Source organism: Rhyacophila brunnea, unplaced genomic scaffold, assembly GCF_057557595.1.
Source record: "Rhyacophila brunnea isolate RB1 unplaced genomic scaffold, BYU_Rbru_1.0 scaffold_7, whole genome shotgun sequence".
Classification (NCBI taxonomy): domain Eukaryota; kingdom Metazoa; phylum Arthropoda; class Insecta; order Trichoptera; family Rhyacophilidae; genus Rhyacophila; species Rhyacophila brunnea.
The window spans coordinates 7,176,295-7,198,700 of NW_028233339.1; the positions used below are offsets into that span (position 1 = coordinate 7,176,295).

Consider the following 22,406-nt stretch of genomic DNA (forward strand, 5'->3'; position numbering starts at 1 on the left):
AGCCAACAAGATCGCACGTCATGCCCGATGTATTCATATTACATTCGTACATAGATACCTATTGGAAGTTAAATAATATTATGTGTATTTCTAGGTCAGATAAAATGAAATAATGCACTTATTATCAATTAATCCATTTCAAAAACCAATCTCGTAGGTATATGGAGGTAGGCTGTTAAGATTCGATATAAATAATGCACACTAAACTTTGTCTGTTACACTTCTTCGTTTTCATTTAAGGCTTTATCTCAGATGGGGCACGGTCTAAAACGATTGTGACTACGCGACGCGAAGATTGTGCAAACGACACGTGCAGAAAAAACATAATTTGTCATAAAAATCCAATTTTCCATTTAATGTTATGTTTATTGTTCTATTAGTAATAATAATGATATATTCATTGATATGTTTTCTTTTTCAAGTAAATGGGTAACGTTTTTTAGTCATCTTTACACGATTTAAGAATTAATTCCCCCGTCGCCATCACAAAACAAATTGACGTGTTCACAGCTCTACTTTCGCTCTCCGATTGCCAGCGAGTCCGAAATTTCGTCGCACCTATAGTTGAAAATTATTTGCCGTTTCACTAAAGTATGCTCTTTTGCCCAGTGGTTTCACTGAGAAACCACCCACTATTATTTTTGTGCTGCCATTGCCATGCCTAGTTTTAAGTAACCACATTTTTTATAATGATAACCTGTACAGTCATCTATATACGAGTATTATTAAAAATAAAGTTCTTTTTTTAAAAATTAAAGTAAGCGATCTAAAAACGGTTACAACAGATTTATACCTAAATGATTGTACCGAAGTTAAATATTTTGAGTGTTGTCACATGTGAGATTTGAAGCAAAATTACAATATATTTAAAACACTAAAATATTGTCTTGTGAGTATTTCTAAGTATTGTTTATATTATGTAGTCGCAATATAAAGTAAATATAATTCATTAAAAGTCCTTTCAGTTCATTATACTATGTTAAATTACATACAATTAGTTGCTATTTTATATGTGTTAAATATATGTTTTTTTGTTCTAATTGCCCAGTGGTTAATACGTATAACCACCCTAAAAACTGAACTATAGATACGTAAAAATTAAAAAATAAACATTTGTATTTATTATAAATACTTACATGTAACTATAAAACCATTTTTAATTTTCGTTTATTAAACAATTTCTAGTCTTTCAAGGTCTAGAATTCTATATATATATAAGGTCTAACAAGGTCTAGAATTCTGGACTGTCGGACCTAAGAATACAATTTGCTGCTGGTTAGTTTTTAAAATTCAATTAAACCCTTCGTCAACCAAACCATAATAATTTAGGTATGCTATGGGCGATCCAACAAAAGTAGTGCACACTTTTTCAGTCATAGGGACTTATTTGTTTTCGTTGATTTAAGAATACATATTATTACAGATGGTGTTGGGTAGTTTTATAAAATGCATTAAACCCTGCCACCCCAAACCATAATCGAGAAAAAATATTCTTCTATCTATAAAATATCACTAAAATGATGTATTGTGTAAGGGCATAATTTTTGATATTTTGTAGATAAACGTATATTTTCTGACTATTGTCTACTATAGGGCTTAATTGAATTTTAAAAACAAATGAAAACTATCTACACATTGTGGTCTTAGTTCAATGGAAATAAATACGTTTAACTGACAAAGTTTAGTATGCACTTTTTATGTCGAATCTGTACAACCTACTTCCACCCTTCGCCACTGGTATCTACATAGGTACCTTTACGATGTTGCGTTTGATTAATAACTTAATAGTATGTCGTTTCAATTGGCGTCAGTTTGAATTAATACAAATTTATGAATTTGAAAGTTCAATTTATGTCCTTCCACAAATCTGTGGTCGAAAATGCAAGTATTTATTGATTAAACGTACCGTATGTTAGATGTTGAGAATGTAGCCTTCTTTGTAATATAATATTAGATCATTTTCACAACACACTCGAGACACATATAAAGTTATTGAAAGGTGATGTAGACATCTATTATCATTGTATTTGTTCAATATTTTGATACAAGTCTGTTTATCCAGGCGGGAACAGCGGCAATTTTCATAGCCAATTTCGGCAAAATTCATGAATTCAAGAATGATAACCTAACCCAGGGATGGCGAACCTATGGCACGCGAATATTTTATTTTAAAGAGAAAAAAAAATTACCTCTAAAAAATACAAAAGAGTTTTACAAGTACAAGTTTATTCGGTTTTGCCAATCGATGCGCAAACGGAAACGATGAAATGCATAAATGACATCGCATTGTATAAAAATTATAATACTTACCTATATTTAAAAAAAACATCAAGAATAAGCATTACGTTTACATGCTTATTCTGCTAATGCATTACGTATTACAATAATTAATGTAAATATATAATTTTATATGCCAGTCCTTAGGTTTTGTGCGTTTATTGCACTGACCTCATCAGGCGGCGGAAGAAGCCGTATCATCAACCTCTGATTTTGATCGTTAGAAACACGGCGATAGATAGAATCTCAAGAACTCAATTATTGTAACTTCAAACTTTTTTTTTTCCCCCATGAAAAACTTCTCGGCACGTCAGACCGTCGAGAAATAATATTTGGGAAATTTTGGCGCGCGTACGTAAAACGGTTCGCCAACCCTGAGTCCTAACCTAACAAATAATCCAGCATATCGGCTATTTTCAACATTTGTTTGCCACTGGCATACTAAATAGACAAGAACCAATAATTTTATTTATTAAATTTGTGTGCGCTCACGGTAGCCGAGCAGTAACGTGTTGCGTTATAATGTCGGGTTCGAAACCTGGGTCTGGCAAAATTCACACAATATTCTTCAATGTTTGTTTGCAGTCAGGGTATGGAACTAAGAGGTTGAGGAAGTGGTTAACATCTATTTCTTGTAAAAACAAAAATCTGTTAATATTATAATCTCCGCTCTGTGGAGGCCCATAATAATATCATCCTCTCAGGACCGAACATAGTGTAAAATAAGCTCCCGAAAACTTGTCTTTTTACTATATATTTAAAAAAATATATATACTAATTATTTTTAACACTACAACAGGCCATGCAAAGGCATGTTCTTAAAAAACATTTTTGTTACCGTTCGGATTGTTGATGATAAATTCTGAATTTAAATAATAAATGGAGCGAACTCTTAGCCGGCTCAAACCTCATCTCGTCTGCAACGTGTTGAATACGTCGATGTGACGTCATAGTTATTCACAAAACACCAAACATTGTTCGAATGAGACTTTTTAGGTTGAAAAAAACATCTAATGCTGCTAGCAACAAATCGCATGCGTCTCGGGCTATGAGTTGAAGATGCCAGAATGCATACACACACCTACAAATTGGTCATTTCTATACCAGCTCGCCGGTCGCCGCATCCGAATATATATATGTTTCGAGAGGCTATGCGCAACTGTCGCTGAGTAGATGTGCGTGGTCTTCATATGCAACATTGGAGCGACGATCCTAGATGGTTTGATTTATGGCTGTGCGATTATGGATTTTCGGCTTAAGCCGACAACTCAACACTGATACAATGCGCAAAGAAAAGTTTTTACCTATGACACACACGTAGGCATTCAGGATTTTCGTAGATTTTCGCAAAATGTGATAGTTACCTAATGTTATATATTGTAATTAGGCTTACCATTATTATGAAACTTTAAACCAGGACAGGAATGGGATATATTATGTCAAAGAAACAAATCTAACCACCAAAAATTATTTTATTATTAAAAGTATGTACAAAAGAAGAATGCAGAAGGTCTGCTGCAGCAGAAATTTAAATTATTTAATTAATTTATCGTTACCAACTTCTCGTTGGAATGAACTTTTATCACAATATATACGCTACTACGGTCAATCATGACAATTTATTATTGACAATCATTCATTTATGCGGAACAGCCGGGACAAAATGCCAAACCGGCCGGGACGCCGGGACCAATGTGTGAAACCGGGACGTATGTTAAGCCTAATTATAATATTATTATGTATGCAGTAGTAGCGTTTGTAAACTGTATGCTGTAATTCGTCTCTGTTCTGGCAGAACACACTAACTGGAGAATACTAGTTTTGAGTAATTTGACTTTGAAGTTGTTAAAATGTTTGAAATAATGGTCTATCATGTGAGTTTATTAAGTAATCGTAAAAAGGGTGACTTTAAAATAAAGACTGTTTATTTATTAAGAAGGTTTCCAGACGGTAAAGTTTGAAATAAGGAACATTTTGGTACTAACTCAATATGTATTTTTTTCGAATTAGTGTTTTCTGCCAGAACAGTGACACTGCCAACTTTTCCAAAAAGTCGACTAGCTATCCAGTATTAGGAACCCCCGCCTATAATCGGTACAGTCCTCTATCTTATTTGCATATTGCAGTTCATTTTGTGTTGTTATCGTATTTGCAACCATATTAAGCCGTGACTGAATAAATACTCATTGATTTTAGCGAATCGGGGACTTTCGCTAAGTTATTAATTCACTATTGACAGACATCGCTGACCTTCGTCTTGAGCTCTGCTCGGTCGCTATCAACTTCTCTTTAGTATGTATGTACATACATATCTACTTATACATACTAAAATATCGCTTTCTATATATAATATACAGCATATTATTACGTCCTGCCTGCAGTGAGTTCAATTCACCTTTGCAAATCCAAACTGGTATTACAATATCCGGTGACATTTTAACAAAAACTTGAAAATCTGACACAATATTCTTCAAACGTTTCTGATTGCGGTCCCCGATAAAAATAATTACGCGCTGGTTTATAATCATATATTATAATCTGCAGGAAAATATATTATAATGCACGGTATTATTTTATTTTCAGTGAAAAATAACGTTGACCATTAATTTTCTAAACAAACGAATAAAAACCCAACACTACACAACCTACTTGTGTATATCTGGGTTACAGTAGGTTGTGTTAGGTTTTGGTTTGTTTTTATGTCTCAAATGACCATGACCACAAAACCATACGGGAAACTGTACATTTATAAATCTGAGAAGCATTTTTTAAATTCGGTAGTTTGGACTATTTTGGTTGTAGCTATCGATATACATACACAGTGGCGGACCAAGAGTGGCTGTCGCCCGGGTGTCAGTAACGTCCCTCTAATTTTTCTATTCTGTGTGCGGATCATCAACGCATCTGAGCAGTAGCGTAACTAGGGTTGGTGTCACACGGTGCGGTAAATTTACACCCCCCCACAAACACACACATACAATTTTTCATTAAAACTTATATATTTAAGGTATTTATTAATTTCAGTGATTTTATATAATAATAACACTAACAACGATAATTTTTGAAGTAAATAAAAAAAATTGGAAATAAAGAAAAAGGGTATTCGTTGATAAAATATATTGAATTCTAAGCTTGCAGAAGGTTTTTTTTATATATATTATATTAAATCTATATATCAATTTGTATGTTGCGTTGTTTTTGTTTAATATGTACGTAAAATAAACATTTATAAAAAATATGCATTTGACACAATCATCCGTTTCCGAATAAACAAATATATCACCAATTCTTACTTTTTGCGAATGCATTGAAGATGGCATTTCTGTTTCGAAGATTTCAGAGAGCCATTCCAATTTAAATTTATCAGGCTGAAATCTGGCAAAGGAAACTTTATTTTACAATATTTTTGTGGTGGATGAAATTAAAAACAAAGGTAGATACCTAATAGAAAAAATATGTATACGCTGGGCGGGACTCGAACCCGCATTCATGTGTGCGGACACATTTTGGTAGGTGTGCCCTCGCACACGCGCACACCCTATAGGGAACATTGGTCAGTTACCACAGAATAATTGCTGCCTCCCGCAAAATAAAAAAATACATTTAATTATGTTTTTCTTCAAAACATATTTTTTTAAATTATCGCAATTTTTTTATTCTGAAGTAGCTCTTTATAATAATTCTGAATTATAAACGTGAGGTGATTTGAAACGATCATTGGAGTTATCGAGGAGCAGAACCACAGTTTTAAAAAAACTTACTATCAGTCCATAGATGTATTATATCAGTCGAACAAGCTCATGGGAGAAATAATTGTTGTTTCTTTCAATATTGTACCTGTATGACTGTCTGACACGTTTGTTATATTACAAAGAATTACATGTGTATGGAAAATTTGTTAGTCATACTTATGTATTTTCATGAACCAAGAATACAATTTGCGGATGGTGCTTATTAGTTTTTAAAAAATCGTAAATTAGCTGATTTATGAGTTTATGACTTTATCCTAATCCTAATTCCTATCGGAAAATAAGTATCGAGCGCACCGCTTAGAAAAATTTTCTATTTCGAGCACTGACCGCCATCACGTAATTAAATGGTTTTTAAAACGTCAAATTAATCGTTAAATATTTGTAAGTTTTCGGCATCGGAAGATACGAGAGTGGGTCAATAAGTCCTTAGAAAAGCCGACAGGTGGCGCGACTAGTACTGTAAGCGGTTTGTTTTCATGCAGCGGCACTACCGATTCAGTATGCTGCGAAGTTTCAATCAGATTGGTCGGGTTGTTGTGTGTTTCTCGTACATTTAAAAAAAAAATTTGCTTGTTTACAAAAATGGAGAAAATTGAGTTTAGAGCTGTTATTAAACATTTTAATATAAAAGGGTTAACAGCAAAGGAAATAAAAAATGAGTTGGATTTAGTTCACGGCATATCTGCTCCTTCACTTGCAACTATTTATAACTGGTTAAATGAATTTAAACGTGGTCGTACATCAACAAAGGATGAACCACGCTCAGGACGTCCTGTAGAGGTGACTACACCAGAAATGATCAATAAAATCCACGAAATGGTGTTAAGTGACCGAAGATTAAAGTTGAGTGAGATAATTGAGGTTACAGGGATCTTAAAAGGTAGCGTCATTTCTATTTTACATGACAAATTGGGCATGAAAAATATTTCTGCAAGATGGGTGCCGCGTTTGCTCACAGTCGACAATAAACGCAATAGGGTGGTGGCCTCTAAAGCCCTGTTGTCGCTCATGCAACGCAATCCGGATGAATTTTTTCGTCGCTTTGTGACTGTAGATGAAACATGGATACACCACTATACTCCCGAGACGAAAGAACAGTCAAAGCAGTGGATTGCGAAAGGCGAACCATGTCCAAAGAAGGCGAAAACCGTAAAATCAGCTGGTAAGGTTATGGCTACTCTATTTTGGGATGCACGTGGAATTATTTTCGTTGACTATTTGGAAAAAGGAAAAACAATAACAGGGGATTATTATGCATCTTTATTGGACCAGCTAAAAAACAAAATTGAAGAAAAACGGCCTCATTTAAACAGGAAAAAAATCCTCTTTCATCAGGACAATGCCCGTGTTCACACATGTTTACGATCAATGGCTAAAATTGAAGAATTGAAGTTCGAATTGATCGACCACCCACCGTATTCGCCAGATTTAGCCCCCAGAGACTTTTTCCTTTTCCCAAACTTAAAAAAATGGCTAAGTGGACAACGTTTTTTTTCAAATGAAGAAGTCATCGATCGGACAAATGCTTATTTTGAGGACCTTCCGAAAATTTATTTTTCTGACGGTTTAAAAAAAATTGAGAAACGTCTAACCAAGTGTATTGAGCTCCAAGGAGATTATGTTGAGAAAAAAAAAATACAAAAATAAAAACTGTTTTAATGCTTTTTTCTAAGGAATTATTGACCCACCCTCGTATCTTACTTTGAGAAGCACTAACTGTCTTGTCTAATCATTGCAATATAGTATTATAATATAAACAACAACTTTAATTATTCATAAAATAATATTTCAAAAAATATGGCATATATTATCTATCATTAGGCGCACTTACTTCGTAGGTATTTTATTAAAACATTAAATTTGCACAAAACTAAAACAAAAAGATTTCATTGACCCACTTTCTACGGTTGTTATTATTTTAAATCTAATACAATTTGGGCAGCAGTAATTTGGTAGGTACAGTGTACAGCCGAGCGTGGTTTTTATTACTTACACTAATCTATGTTATACAAATTAGCAATACAACTTTACTATATTCTCATAATTTTTCTTTTCTATTCTCTTTTCATAATTTTATTTTAAATCTGAAAAAAATACTCTTAGGGCTCGATTAAGGCATGGGTTTGAAGGGTTCAGTCACCGCCATCTTTAGATTAATAAAGCCCGAGCATAACTTTTTGCACAAGCAATGAGTGGTCTACTTGTCAGTTATCAAAATCAGATCCCTGGTTGCTTGACATATTGATTCGCCCTTTCTAATTTCAAATTGAATTATAAAAAAATTTCAAATCAAATATATTAACATTACTATCAGTGTTATTTATAAAAATATACATTCCTGTTATTCATCAGCTGTCAACGTCAGACTAGTCATTCACACAAAAACCGGTGGTAGGTAATATCGATTTCCAAAAAATATGTAACATTGATCTATGCATTACATTTGTAGAAGGTGTGTTAATTATCTTAACTTATCTATTCATATCAAACCATTCCCTGTGTGAACACGACAGACGCGCCAGTATGGGCACTCTATAGATATAGAACAATGACAGTTCATACATAGACAACAACGGGAGGGGCGGAAAACGTAGGACCAGTCGTTGTGAATGTATCGGCTTTCTACTTTAGTCGGCAATGGTTCAGTCCATGTGGCTCCAATAGCTGGAATCGAGTAATAATCCTCAATCATAGCTTTGTATTCTCTTACAGCAAACAAAGTTCACCGTGTTGTTTGAGAGCCAAGCAGTGGCGAAGGGCGGAGGCAGGCTGTTAAGACTCGACATAAATACAAAATGTATACAAAACCTTGTCAGTCGTATATACTTATTTGATTTCATTGAACTAAGAATACAATTTGCAGATGGTGATGGATAGATCTTAAAATTGCATTAAACTCTGCATAAACCAAACCATAATAGTTTAGGTATGCTATGGGTGATCCGACAAAAATAGTGCACACTTTTTCAGTCGTACTTAAATCCCTGCCTGAACCAAATCATAATCGATAAAACATATTCTTCTATCTTTAAAGTATCTAAAATTATGTATGGTTTAGAATGCATTTTTAATTTTTTCAATTGGGTGGCACGGTAGTCTCGAGGAGTTTAGGAAATGCACTCTAGTCTAGACCTGTTCAAACATGAGATTCGGTATAATCGAAGGCAGCTCGGCACAACGCAACTGCACAATATGAAAATAGCATCATTATTATTGGCGGCGATGGTTTTGGAACTGTGGAGTCATATTTTTATGTTTGTCTCGAGTCTCTTAGTATAAATGCAAATAACTCAAACCATCAAATAAATCGCCGAATTGACTTAAAAAAAGTTTATTTATTTTCCAAAAGCTTATGAAAATTAAGACTCTCAAAAAAACTCAAAACGAAAATTCAACCGCGTTCAATATTATGATATGGGTTAGTAATGATCCAGGCATGGCCCCCACAAGGAGGGGGCTGACAGGACTCTAGCTGTAATAGTAAGTAAAAAAAGTCGCCTGCGGAGCTAATGCACGTGAGGCAATTTTACATTTAAAAAATAAGGTCGATAGATGCATTTTGATTGTTTTGTGTTGATACTTGACAACTACATAATTCAAGTAGATGTATTAAAACTACAAAAATCCCTAAAAATAAACCAAAGGCCCTTACTTTTACCTCTAACACAATTTTGAAAACGCTTCTGTTATGCGTCACACATTAAACTTAGCGATAGGTAGGGGGGGCAAAGATCCTGGCAGGGGGGCCGTTTTAGGATGTGGGGGCCATGGATCCAGGTATAACAAAATCCGATCCGATCTACTCTTAAGCGCCGGCTAGACACTCATGCTTTACCACAAACTTACCTGCGCAAACCGATGTGTATCGGGAAGCCCGTGTATATGGACGGGAAAAGTGTAGTAAAAGGTAAAAGTGTGTCATACAAACCGAAAAGCCATCATAAAGTGTTCCGTATTTTTTGCACAAATTATCCCGTTCAGGCAATGACTAATGGACAACGCACTCAATACAGTAGCTAGCAAGTAAATTCGCGTATAGTGACGTTCGCACATGTATAGGTAGACGTCACGCAATTTACATTATGCGATATCAAGTATCGGGAATTTATAGCAATATCACATTTATTGTAATGGCGTTAGAACACTGTTTCTAGTGTCAATGTTCATTTGAGCGAACCCGTTCGAACCAAACCATTCGGCAGACCCGAGAAAAAGCATCGGGAATTTATGGCAATATCACCTTTATTGTAATGGCGTTAGAACAGATTATGCCATTCGGCAGACCCGACAAAAAAGTGAGTGTCATTTTTCCATATTAATGTCATTACGTGCAGGCAGTCGCTGCCGTCTAGCCGGCGCGTTAGTAATCAAACTAAGGAAAACGTTGTATGTAGTAGCGATTTTCCAGGTATTCAAGAGGCGAGAATGAATTTAAAATGACTAATATTAACGTGTGTTTTCTAGTAAAAACTACAGTCATAAAATAATAGGTAACAATTAGGTAATAACAATGACGAAGAGTCGGCAATCAATTGTATTATTAAACGTTACCTTATAAAATGTAAACGATGTTGGAGGATAGAGGAAATTGGGAAATTCTTCTACAGTAGTTCAGACAGGCAGTGACGTCTCACGCGGGGAGATAGGTTATGCGTTGCTTACGGCGGCACATTATAATGGACGGCAATGAAAGATGACGAATATTACAACTTTCCACTGTAGATTTTGTGAATAATGTTTTATCCTGCGGCGCTGATTGTGTGTGCAATCTTCAATTGTAAGTGGATACGAATATTATATTTTACAACGTTTTTATTAGCTCGTATTCTTGTTTTTCCGGTGGTTGTTTGTCCAGTAAAAATCTTGCAACCGATTTTTAACTAACTTCCCGACTAGCTAGACATTTGAAACTTTTAGAATATATCAGAACACGGTGCCAATGCATTATTTTAATACGTTTAGCCATCTTTAAGTAGAATTGGATTCATTTTCAGTTAATTCTATTTTGTATGGAAAATTATTTCAGAAAAATCCGTCAAAAGTAAAAGACTATTATTGGTTGCTAAGCGGGTGGTCCTAGCAACTAAATTATTAATATATACGTGCGTTACTATAGAAATCAAAATGACATTTCGATTTCAGTATTCTATATTTGTTTGTTTGTTTGTTTTTTTATTTACTTCATATCAAGTACAAGTTTGAGCATATTGAGCATAATAATTCAACAGGAAATTTAAAAACGTTGAATATAAAAAGTTCTTTTTATCTTGTATTTATTTTTAAATAGGCATTAATTTGTCAATTTAAAACACTAAACATTGTATGGCGTGAGATTTTCAGTCCGGTTAAGGGTAACACTTTTTTTGGGGTCACGTTAGAGGTGAGGATAATAATTTATGTCTGCCGCATGCCAAATACAGTGTCGTAGAAAGGGGCAAGCGATAGCCCCCGTCGGACAAAGTCCTGGTTTGGCGCACAAATGAAGTTTCGTTGAACGTGCAAAAATAAAAATTGACAATTTTCGTAAGTCGAAAAAATACTGATATTCTAATACATATATTCAGATTCACTAGTCAAAGAAACGTTTTACAGAAAGAAGTGCATTTAAACTTTCTAGAATATTGAAGAAAAGGGGGATACTCGTGGCCCCCACATCCTGAAGCGGGTCCCCAGGCTAGGATGGTTGGCGGCCCCCCTACCCATCGCCAAGGGTAAAGGCAGTGTGACGCGCTGCAGTAGCGTTTTCCAAAATGCCTACGCGGTAAAATTAAGGTGTATTGTTAGCGATTTTTTGTATTTTTAATATGTACATCCATTTGAATAATTATGGAGTTGTGGAGTTTCGTCACACAGTTAAAAATCGAATCGTACAATCAAATATTTTAAATTATTAATACCATTGAAGTAAAATAGCGCTTTATTATTAGAGTAAATTTGTGATCTGTATTTATCTCATTTATAGGGTCGACTCGCACCACCGGGCCCTTCCTGAGCTCGGGCCCCCAGGCTAGAGCCCTGTCAGCCCCCCCTTGTGGGGGCCATGGGGATACTAATAACAAAAGTGCTGTTGCATTTTAAGTGAAGTTGTGTGGCCTATTTGACAAGCAATTAATAGCTTGATAGCACCTCTATACGTGCATGGGTTTACTGGCACCAATAATGTATAAATTAAACTATCTCGATAATAACTGTTTTACACGTAACAGTGCGGACTGTATCTCCAATCTCATTCCTCGATAGTAAACGAGACGCGATGTTGTCATTATGTGGTGAGTAACTAACTCGTACCCGCCATTGATTATAAGATTATAATAATTAGTGCAAACAAACCTTTCCATAAGAATGCGCAGCCGCTGACCAGTGGGTCGTTTCAAGCTGCGCCCTCCGCTGCAATCCATCAGTGCCGCTGGACCACTCCGTGCGACAGACGGTGGGTCCTTCCGCCTGTCCTCCCTGACTCTCCGCCCAGCTCGGCGGCCAAGCGGACACACCACCCTCCGGAGCGCCGGAGCCCCTACCGCCGCCCTCGGCGATGGCCACTTGCATTGTTCTGTTCTTCGGTGGACGAAGGGTTTACCGTCATCACTCCGCCCGATCAACACTCCAGCTGCTCCTGTGATGATGTCGACAATCCGATCTGAAACGGAAATAAATACTAATATGTTATATTGTATATTAGAGACATACATATTATATTATTATGTGGCATTTGCGTATTAAATTGACAAAGACACAGTACTTTTGTGAAAAATAAAAGCACAATCAAATACGACAAGGAGTTTTTTTTTTATACAGAGAGTGGTTGAAAAATTAACCAATTAACCAACACGCCATTGCTTAAATGCCTTAAATGAAGACTGTGGACTACTACATAAGTAAATGAGGTGGGTATTTTTTTTTTTATCCAATACCGAATTTTTGATAAAAAAAAAAACATACTGATTCAGTGATTCAGCATAAAATATTATATTATACATCATATTTTCATACATATATTTTCAGGTTTCATAATAATTATTGTACCTTAGTGTATGCTGCGTAGACGAAACACGTTCGGTAAAAAGAAGCACATAGCATGTGGTCAATATAATTTATATATTAGGTAATATTTAAATAAAATACAAAATTTAGTACTTTTTTACACTTTTTACAAGTTTTACACTTTTTTAATATTGTATAATAAGTGGAATTGGTATCTACTAAATATTCTGTTTTATTTAATTATTAATACAATGCATTTCCTACATGAATTGACAGTTAACACCATAAATGAAAAAAAAAATATACCAGAGAAACTATTCTATATATGAGGCGATTAACAACGATAGTTTATCATATGTATGTAGGTATTGAGGCCGTCTATTGTTACCAGGGAACTCAGAAATAATGGAAACTGAAATACATAACGGGTAAGGCGATAGCAGGTAACCGACTCGAGTAAGGGAGAATCCGGGTTAAACTTACACACGTGTCAATAATACGTTTTACGTCTAATACTGAAAACTGCTCTCGGTTTATGCATTTACGCTCATTTAATGTTGGTGTATTACACACACCATTGCACGTGCATAATGCTTGCTTCATTTTCGTAGGACACTCACACATTCAAAATCCTGCTTCACCATGCGGCGTATTGAATATGGCCTATCGGTATTCTATTTATTATCATTCTGTTCTGTGATTGTTACAATAAGTTAACCGTCTCAACCAAGGCCTGAACAAAAACGATGTATAAGTGCGAGTGAGAAAGTATTCGGCACCCTTATAATCTCTGTGACGCGCTAGAGTAAAATAGAAGGGTTACAGCTGATGTGGGAGATGTTTTGCTACGGTATCGCCGACAAATCTTGCTTTATTGCTTAACTAAGCGTCGATAACCGTGTTGCTAAAATTGCTATTTTTTGTGTTAACAAAGTCAGTGGTAAATAATATGTTTAGTTAATTAAGTAGAAAAGATGGTTCTGTGTGTTGTATTAAAATGTGGTAGGTAGCCGTACTGATAAGCAAGAAGATGGTTTTACGTTTCATAGGTAGGTTGATACATGTTCGTGATAATTTATTTGTATATTATTATATATTTTACCTTCGAGTGACCTAGTGTTTCTTTAAAATAACTTAAATTATGGATAGCTTTACCTAATGGTTGCATTTTGACCGCTTAAAAATACTATATAACGTAAAAAAATAGAAAATTATATTTTAATTCTGAGCACTAGCGAAATGGTATATGGTCTCAAACATTTGTATACGAATGCGTTCGCTCGCCCACAAACCAAAGGCACGGCACGCAGCTTCATTTAGCAAGATGTATCTATAGTCTAAGGTCTCAACTGTCAAAAGTGCTATGTTTTAACAGGCCCTTACATCTTGGCAGTGTAAACTTTTAGAGCGAGATAGAAAGGTTTTACAGCTTAGACGATTAAGTTATTGTAATAATATTAACCGCCTCAATACATAAATATGATAAAGTGATAATATATTTATCACTTTATAGTCATTGATAGCCGCCTTGTGTATAGAATAGACCATTGTACAAAGTAATTATTTTTTTAAATGTTATTACTATCAATCATAAATTTATGATCACTGTGAAGTCAGCGCCAATACATTTGCAACGATGATACCAGTAATAAATCACGTTAGAAATAATTAAGTGCATACATAATGAGCTTTTTGTTGTTACTTATTACTTTAATGTTTTATAATTTTTCTTTTACTATTGATTTCACATTATTTTCATATAGATATCGACGTATTCTGCTAAATTTGAAAGTTATTGGTACCAGGGAGGCGGTGCTATGAACACGCGTGTAATTATTTGCATTTAACGCAAATTCGCGATGGCACGGTAGTCAAATGCAAAAGTAAATTAACATAACGTTTAGGTATGTAGGTACTGGGACCGACAAGTTTAACGTGAGGCTCCGCTGCATAGCTGCCGCTGTGTTGATAGACTGTTTATGGTATTAGAAATAAAGTTAGTGTTAGATGAAGGTGTAGTTAATAAAATTAGACACGTCCATGGATTTGCTTGCAGCGATAGTGTCTATTTTAAACTATCTCGATAATAACTGTTTACATGTAAAAGTGCTGACCATAGATAACATACGTCAGTGCTGACTGTCTCGCCAATCTCATTTTTCAGGAGTAAGCGAGACGCGATGTTGTCATTTTATAGTACAATTTGCCAGGTCGTGAAAATCGGTTAACACAAAAATGAGTCTGCGCGGTGTAGTTCGTTTTTTTACCGACAGGTTCGCCACTATCGTGTTACTGAGCAGGCGCAGATATAGGACAAATCCCAACTTTCGCATGAAAATTCAGAAGCTTCCGATTTTTTTTGAGTCATGCATGCAATCTTGCAACTTAGATGGATAGTACCTGTTTACACGTGAATTTTCTTGTTATAGCCGTGATAATACGTACTGTCAGCAGTAAATCCATGCAAGTGTAAACGGAGTATTATTTTCATTAGGAGATTACATACTGCTTAGGAGCTAAAAAGATATAAAGCGACCAGGATAAACACAATTAATGGGAACTGAATTATCTAACGGGTGTGGAGTAATTGGCAACCGTTCTCGAGTGTGGAAGAATATGAGATAAACTTAAATACGTGTTAAGAATTGCTCAACCTATTAGGTCCATACCCTGACACACACAAATTGAAAAACAATATGTGTACTTGCCAGACCCAAGATTCGAACCTGGGACCCACGGCGTTATAATCCAACGCTTAAGCCGCCCGGCCACCGTAGGCGTAAGATGCACTGACGCTCTTTAAATATTGGTGTATTTAAAGGTTGCAACACACACTATTACACGTCGATAATCTACCTAAATTCTTAAAATATGGTCTGTTTAGCTCATTCGGTGTACTTTCTTGTTTATTTTTTTTTATTTACACTTTTCTACTGTTTAATAATTTTTATATAAGTAATACTGTTTTATATAATACTAATAATATAATACTGTTTTCTTTGTTTCTAAATTTCATGTTGTGAACGTCCCAAATTAATAATTTGTAATGTTCACTATACGGGGGGGAAAAATTGAATTTATAATTACCTACACATTTAAACCCCAGCTTCAAAATGTAGTGTATTGGTGTATAACCTATCGGAATTCTATTTATTAATCTGTTCTGTGAAAGCGACGATAAGATGATGCTATTTTTATATCAATAAAACCACCGAATTTAATTATTTCAGTTGAATAATAGCGTACCACACAATGATCTATGGAATGTCACCATAGATGTTTATGGTACAGCGGATGCAATAATTTAAGTAAAAATATATTTTAAAAATAATCTTCATTTCGACTTTTAAATTCGATATCTAGATGCTAATTGATTTTCGTGTGATGAACATATGTTTATCTTAGATTAGAATATAATATAATACTAATATAGTCTTTAGAAAACATGTTTTTTATTAACTTAAATTGTTGTCAGGTAACTATTATGTACTTTTAATTAATTAATTAAAATATCAATAAGGAAGTTTACAATATTCAAATAATAGTCGTTTTGAATACACAATATTTCTCCATATAAGTTTGCCAGTCCAACAAAAACTTAAGCAAATGAATTTTTAACTGGTTTTTATTATTAAGCGATTTATTATTTTGAGTGCATGATGAAATATTCACAAGGTTTGACAACTGAAGTTGTTATACATTACCATACAGCTGATGGCAGGATATTGTGTCAAAAATGTAATGCACCCAACCACCAGAAATGTCGGGTCAGCAGATTCATACTGCAGTAGTTGGTATAATATACATATTATGTAGAAAGAAACACAGCATCTTTATTTTTAAAGACTAAGTGGAGTTAGCTTCGGCAGAAAGAGGAGAATGGAGACGTTGATGATATATTATCATATACTTCAAGCGAATATAATCTAATTGAATTTACTGACATAATAATAATTGTACTCTTTTGTTAGGCACTAATTAAACTATAAATTTGTCAGGAGACTGGTCCGCAATAAGAAAACGTCGATATCAATGTGGCATTAGATGATATTTACCAATGGCGAGTGGTGAAGGTAGGCTGTTATGATTTGACATAAATATTGCTCATTAAATTTTGTTAGTCATAATTATTATTTTACAATTCATAGAGGGCGCTGGTTAGTTTTCAAAATTCAATTAAACCCACTAATCAAACCATAATATTATTCGTTGTCATTCATACTTATTTGTTTACATTGTTCTAAGAATACAATATTTGCAGATTGTGCTGGTTAGTTTTTAAAATTAAATTAAAAGCTGCCTAAACCAAACCATAATAGTTTAAGTATGCTATGAGTGAATCGACAAAATAGTGAACACTTTTTCAGTCATAAGTACTTATTTGTTTTGAATACATATTACGGATGGTTTTGGTTAGTTTTGTTTAAATTAATTAAACCCTGCCTACTTTAAACCATAATCGATAAAAAATAGTATTGAATCTATAAAATATCTAAAGTTATGTATGGCTTAATGGCATAATTTTGGATATGTTATAGATAAACGAATATTTTTTTACTATAATCTACTATGGCCCTGATTAGGCAGGGTGTAATTGAATTTAAAAAACTGATAAACACTACACATTGTAGTCTTAGTTCAATGAAAACAAATATGTTTGACTGACAAAATTTAGTGTGCACTAGTTATGTCGGATGTTAATAGCCTACCTCCACCCTTCGCCACTAAATTATTTACAACTAAGAACTGGTAATGATTGAAGACAACAACATTCTTGATCCGACGGGAAGGCTGTTTAAGCAAATTTTAGATCCCAAGCACACTACCTCGAAAATAGCAATACAATACAGAAGGGGTGAAATATAATATGAGGCCATCCGCTCACGTGAATATTCAAAAAAGACGAAACTGAAACTCCAGTATCAAGCTAATGTATTTCAATGGCGGCTCGCTGACAGCAAGACTGAAATATCTCAGTTTCAAAACGTCCACGACCAAAACCGAAGAGGCGCAACATGCTAGTTTCCCGGTCTTTCAGTTTCCAGACACCCATAAAACAGTGTTACCAATATCAGTAGAATCAATGAAAAATCATATTTTCTTACCAAAATTGGTAGCACTGAACTGAACTAAACAAACAATAACAAGTCAAGTCGTCAAAAGTTAAAGATTGGCGAACCGATTTTTAATTTAAAATATGTGGCAGATGTTGAGAAATGCTCCTGCCTGTATAATTACAGGCTGCCAGAATATTCCCGTAAAGATATTACAGAAAAGGCTTAGATTGAAGTAGGAAAGACAATGGGTTTGACAGTTTGAGGTTATGAGATTATTAGGTTTCAGTAACGCCGTGTACGAAGCATCAGTCACTGGCCAGTTTATGAGTTATTTCAATTTTGCTTATCTTGTACTTTTGACGTTTTGGGTTGTTATGTTTTTTTATAGCATGACGCTTGTTACGCAGTGCTACCAATTTTGGTAAAAAAATATGATTTTTCACCGCATCTACTGATATTGGTACCACTGTTTTACGGTGACTGGAAACTTGATAGACCACGTGACTAGCATGTCGCGTCTCTTTGCGACCATTTTGAAACTGAGATATTCCAGTCTCGCTGTCAGCGAGCCGCCATTAAAATAAATTAGCTAGATACTCGTTGGAATTTTAGTTTCAGTTCCGTTGGATTACAGTTGCTCCGTGGGAGGAGGGCCTAACTGTAGAAAAAAATGCGCGTAGAAAATGCTAGGGAAAACCACGGGGCGAAGCTGGGTACAAAATCTAATTAAATATAAATGTGCACGACTTCATAGCATCACGATTCCGTGTAGGATTCAGTTTCCCAACTTACCAGAATATGTACAGGTAATAGTACTTTGGAGGTGATAGAGTGAGAAGTCGGTTTGGAGGCTCAGAATGGAATATGCTTACGAAACGAGCCTGGATGCGTTGGCGGACGTGTCCGATGCGCGTGCGCTGATGATGCCCACGCGACTACACTCCACGACGAATGAGACCGAGCGAAGGCGAACGACACCGTGAAATTGTATGGTATGCACCAAGGTAACACTCTTAAGAAGCATCTGACGATGGCAGGTGTGATATCCAACATGGGGCCATTCAACGAGTTACCTTCAAAATATTATATTTATAGTATTTGAAAGTTACGTTTAAATTTTTTTCGCAGTTACATATTTCACGTAGAAGCTATAACTTCTTAACCTAATATATTAATTGAGTTAGCATTTACTTGGTAGAATTCCATTTTAGAAGAAATGAATATATAATTAATATTAAATTCCACAGGTTTTTAAAAAAAAAATTTTGATATCCATTAAAAACCCACTTAGGGTTTTCAAAGTATTAATAATATTACAATTAATAATATGTATACAAAGTCATAATATTGTTTGAACGAATAAGAAAATGCATTCCGTCTCTATCTATACGTATAGTATTAAAGCAAAGGCAAACGGCCTATCTGAATAGTCTTGATAATGGTGTTACAACCGAAATAGCTATCGACAAAACTTTTTGAAAACCTGTAGAATTTAATATTAATTATATTTTCATTTCTTCTAAACTTAAATTAGCACGAAACGTAGCTCTAGAAAGAGACAATCGCCATATAAAATTATCAAGTAATAATACCGAATAAAATGTTCCAAAGGGACCTAATTAATACCACCGTATCGACGAAACTATTAAGTTCTGCGTAAGTATGTAGCATCGTGGGTCCCAGGTTCGAATCATGGGTCTGGTTAGTACACATGTTGTTTTTTAATTTGTGTATGAGTCAGAGTACGGGCCTAATAGGTTGAGCAAGTGGCTAACATCCATTTCTCGTAAAAACAAAATCTGTTAATACAAACCTCTACTCCGTGGAGGCCCATACGATCCTATTAGGAACGGATATGGTCGAAAGAAAGAAAGAAGTATGTGGTGATGCAATTCACAGGACCGAGAGAAATGCGATCAGCCTTTAAAGGTCTTCATCCCGCAGTAGATTGATCCAGACTGACGATGATAATATCTTCGACGCTTTATTAAAAAAAAATGCTGTCGGTTGGTAGAAGGTGCGTTTTTAATTCTCGGCAGGTACCTGTCTTTTTATTTATAAACGACTTCTGTGGAGCTATTCTATACGCAATGCGGCTATCGACGGTAGTTTATCATATTTATGTATCGAGGTAGTTAATTGTTGCAATAAGTTAACCGTCATAACTGTCATAAAGTGGTATGTTTTAACAGGCCCTCTTTTGGCTCTGCCAAGATAGCTTAGCGAGATAGAGTACGTCAATTTTACATATTGAGAATTGAAACGCAAGAACCGACTGTCTTGAAAAATAGTTATGTCATGACCGCCGCCTTAATTTATAGTTCCCCGCGAGCTGTCAAATATCGAGAGGCTAGTAGCAGCTAATAGCAACATTCATAGGTACTACTACATTTGTTTTACTATTGCCGTACCATGCTGCAATCGCAATGACATGACTAATAAAATTGTAGGTTACGTTGTTATGTTTGACGTTTCAATACATAATTTATCGGTTCGGGCGCTAGCACGAACATATCCGAATTTGACGGACATGTTTACCAACCTAAATTTTTGCCGTATTACGAATTTACCAAATATTGTAGATAACCGACGATAGCCGTCGATCACCGCCTTGTGTATGAAATGTGTGTTAATTAGGACCAATGGAAATAATGCAACCGTGCTAAAGTGCTAACTGTTAAGAATAGCAGCGAAATAGGAACATGAGAAACATTGAGAACTCCGAACTAGAACCGGACTCTTTCATAAATGTCGGGCATCCAGAATTTCCTCGAAGTTACATTTTTTTAATATAAATTTTTTTTGGTCATTGTAGTGTTGTACCTACCAAAATGTGATTTTATTTATTTATTTTATTTTATTTGGGAAACCTCACAGTCGACATTGAAAGTACATATTACAACTTTTTACATAATATACAAGGACCAATAATGGGTTTCCACATTTATTATTACATTTATATTAAACTAAAACAAAGTGAGATAGAAGAAACAACTTTAAAATAAGTATATAATATAAGGTGTGTGTTTACGTGCGTGTGTATATATGGGTGAGACTGCGTGGGAGTAGGCTTTGGTATTTATTGCGGTAGTGTGAAGTTAGTTTTGTATGTTTTTTCGCAAAATGTTTTTGTGAATGTGTCAAATGTTAGGTGTAAAATGTCTGTATCGCTGAAAAAATTATTGTACGTAGTCATTATTCTAACGAATACAGCATTACTAGCGTAGTTAGTGTTGTGTTTAGGTATATGGAATAATTTTTGAGAGCGCGTGCGTTTCTGGGGTACATTTAAACATATGCTGGACTGCACTATTTCGATCGAGTCAATGGCGTTATGTATGATTTGGTGTAGGAATTTAATGTCGTGGACAGTGCGTCGTGATTCCAGGGAGTTGATGTTGTAGTTATGTGTGCTGGTGGAATTATGTTGTGTTACTTGGGTTGGAGGTGATGATTTGTGATATCTTAGGTGCTTGATGAATCGTTTTTGTACTTTTTCAAGTCTGATTTTTTGTGATTTATAGGTGGGTGACCAAAAAATAGAAGCGAACTCTAAGATGCTGCGTACGTAGGAGAAATAAAGTAGTTTTATGACGTGTGTGTTGGTGAATGGCTTACCTGTGCGCAAAACAAAACCTAATGCTCTTGAGGATTTTTGTGCAATGTGATCAATATGAGCATTAAAGTTTAGTTTTATATCCAATAGGACGCCCAGGTCTCTGACTACCGGAGTGAATGGGATTGGCGCGGAGTTAATTTCATACTGAAATTTTATTGGTGTACGGTTTCTTGTAAAATAAATAGATTGACACTTGGAAGCATTTAGAGTAAGAAGATTCTGGTCACAGTATGATGTTAGGCGTTCTATGTCTTCTTGCAGTCTATGGCAGTCAGCAAGGCTATTTACTTCCGTGTATAGCTTTAGGTCGTCTGCATATAAAATATAGTTTGCGTGTTGAAAACACTTGCCAATGTCATTGATATATGAGTTGAATAAAAGTGGCCCCAAATGAGAACCCTGGGGAACGCCTGAGGGAATAGAGATAAAGTTTGAGCGGTGTCCACCAATAACTACGGCTTGGCATCGGTTGTGAATGTATGAAGTAAGCCAGCGAAGTAGATCTCCGTGAATACCAAGTAGTTCTAGTTTCTGGATCAGGATAGTATGATTAACTCTATCAAAGGCCTTAGAAAAATCGGTGTAGATGGTATCTACTTGCGATTTTTTATCCATGGAATTAAGAAGATAACTAGAGAATATAGCAAGATTTGTTACCACCGACCTGCGTTGCATGAAACCGTGTTGTTTTTCGCTAATGTTTTTACAAATAGCAGGGTA

The 22,406-nt window shown here is 35.1% G+C and overlaps 1 protein-coding gene across 3 annotated transcripts in view; it reads right to left on the reverse strand.

Moving 5' to 3' along the window:
• Positions 1-22,406, reverse strand: part of LOC147064431 (uncharacterized) — a 65,314-nt gene that overhangs the window by 21,364 nt on the left and 21,544 nt on the right. For all 3 annotated transcript variants that reach the window (XM_085957944.1, XM_085957945.1, XM_085957946.1), the window contains exon 2: positions 12,360-12,666. In XM_085957944.1, coding sequence (XP_085814070.1) covers positions 12,360-12,575 — 216 coding nt within the window. In that variant the 5' untranslated portion in view covers positions 12,576-12,666. The remainder of the gene's footprint in view (positions 1-12,359; positions 12,667-22,406) is intronic.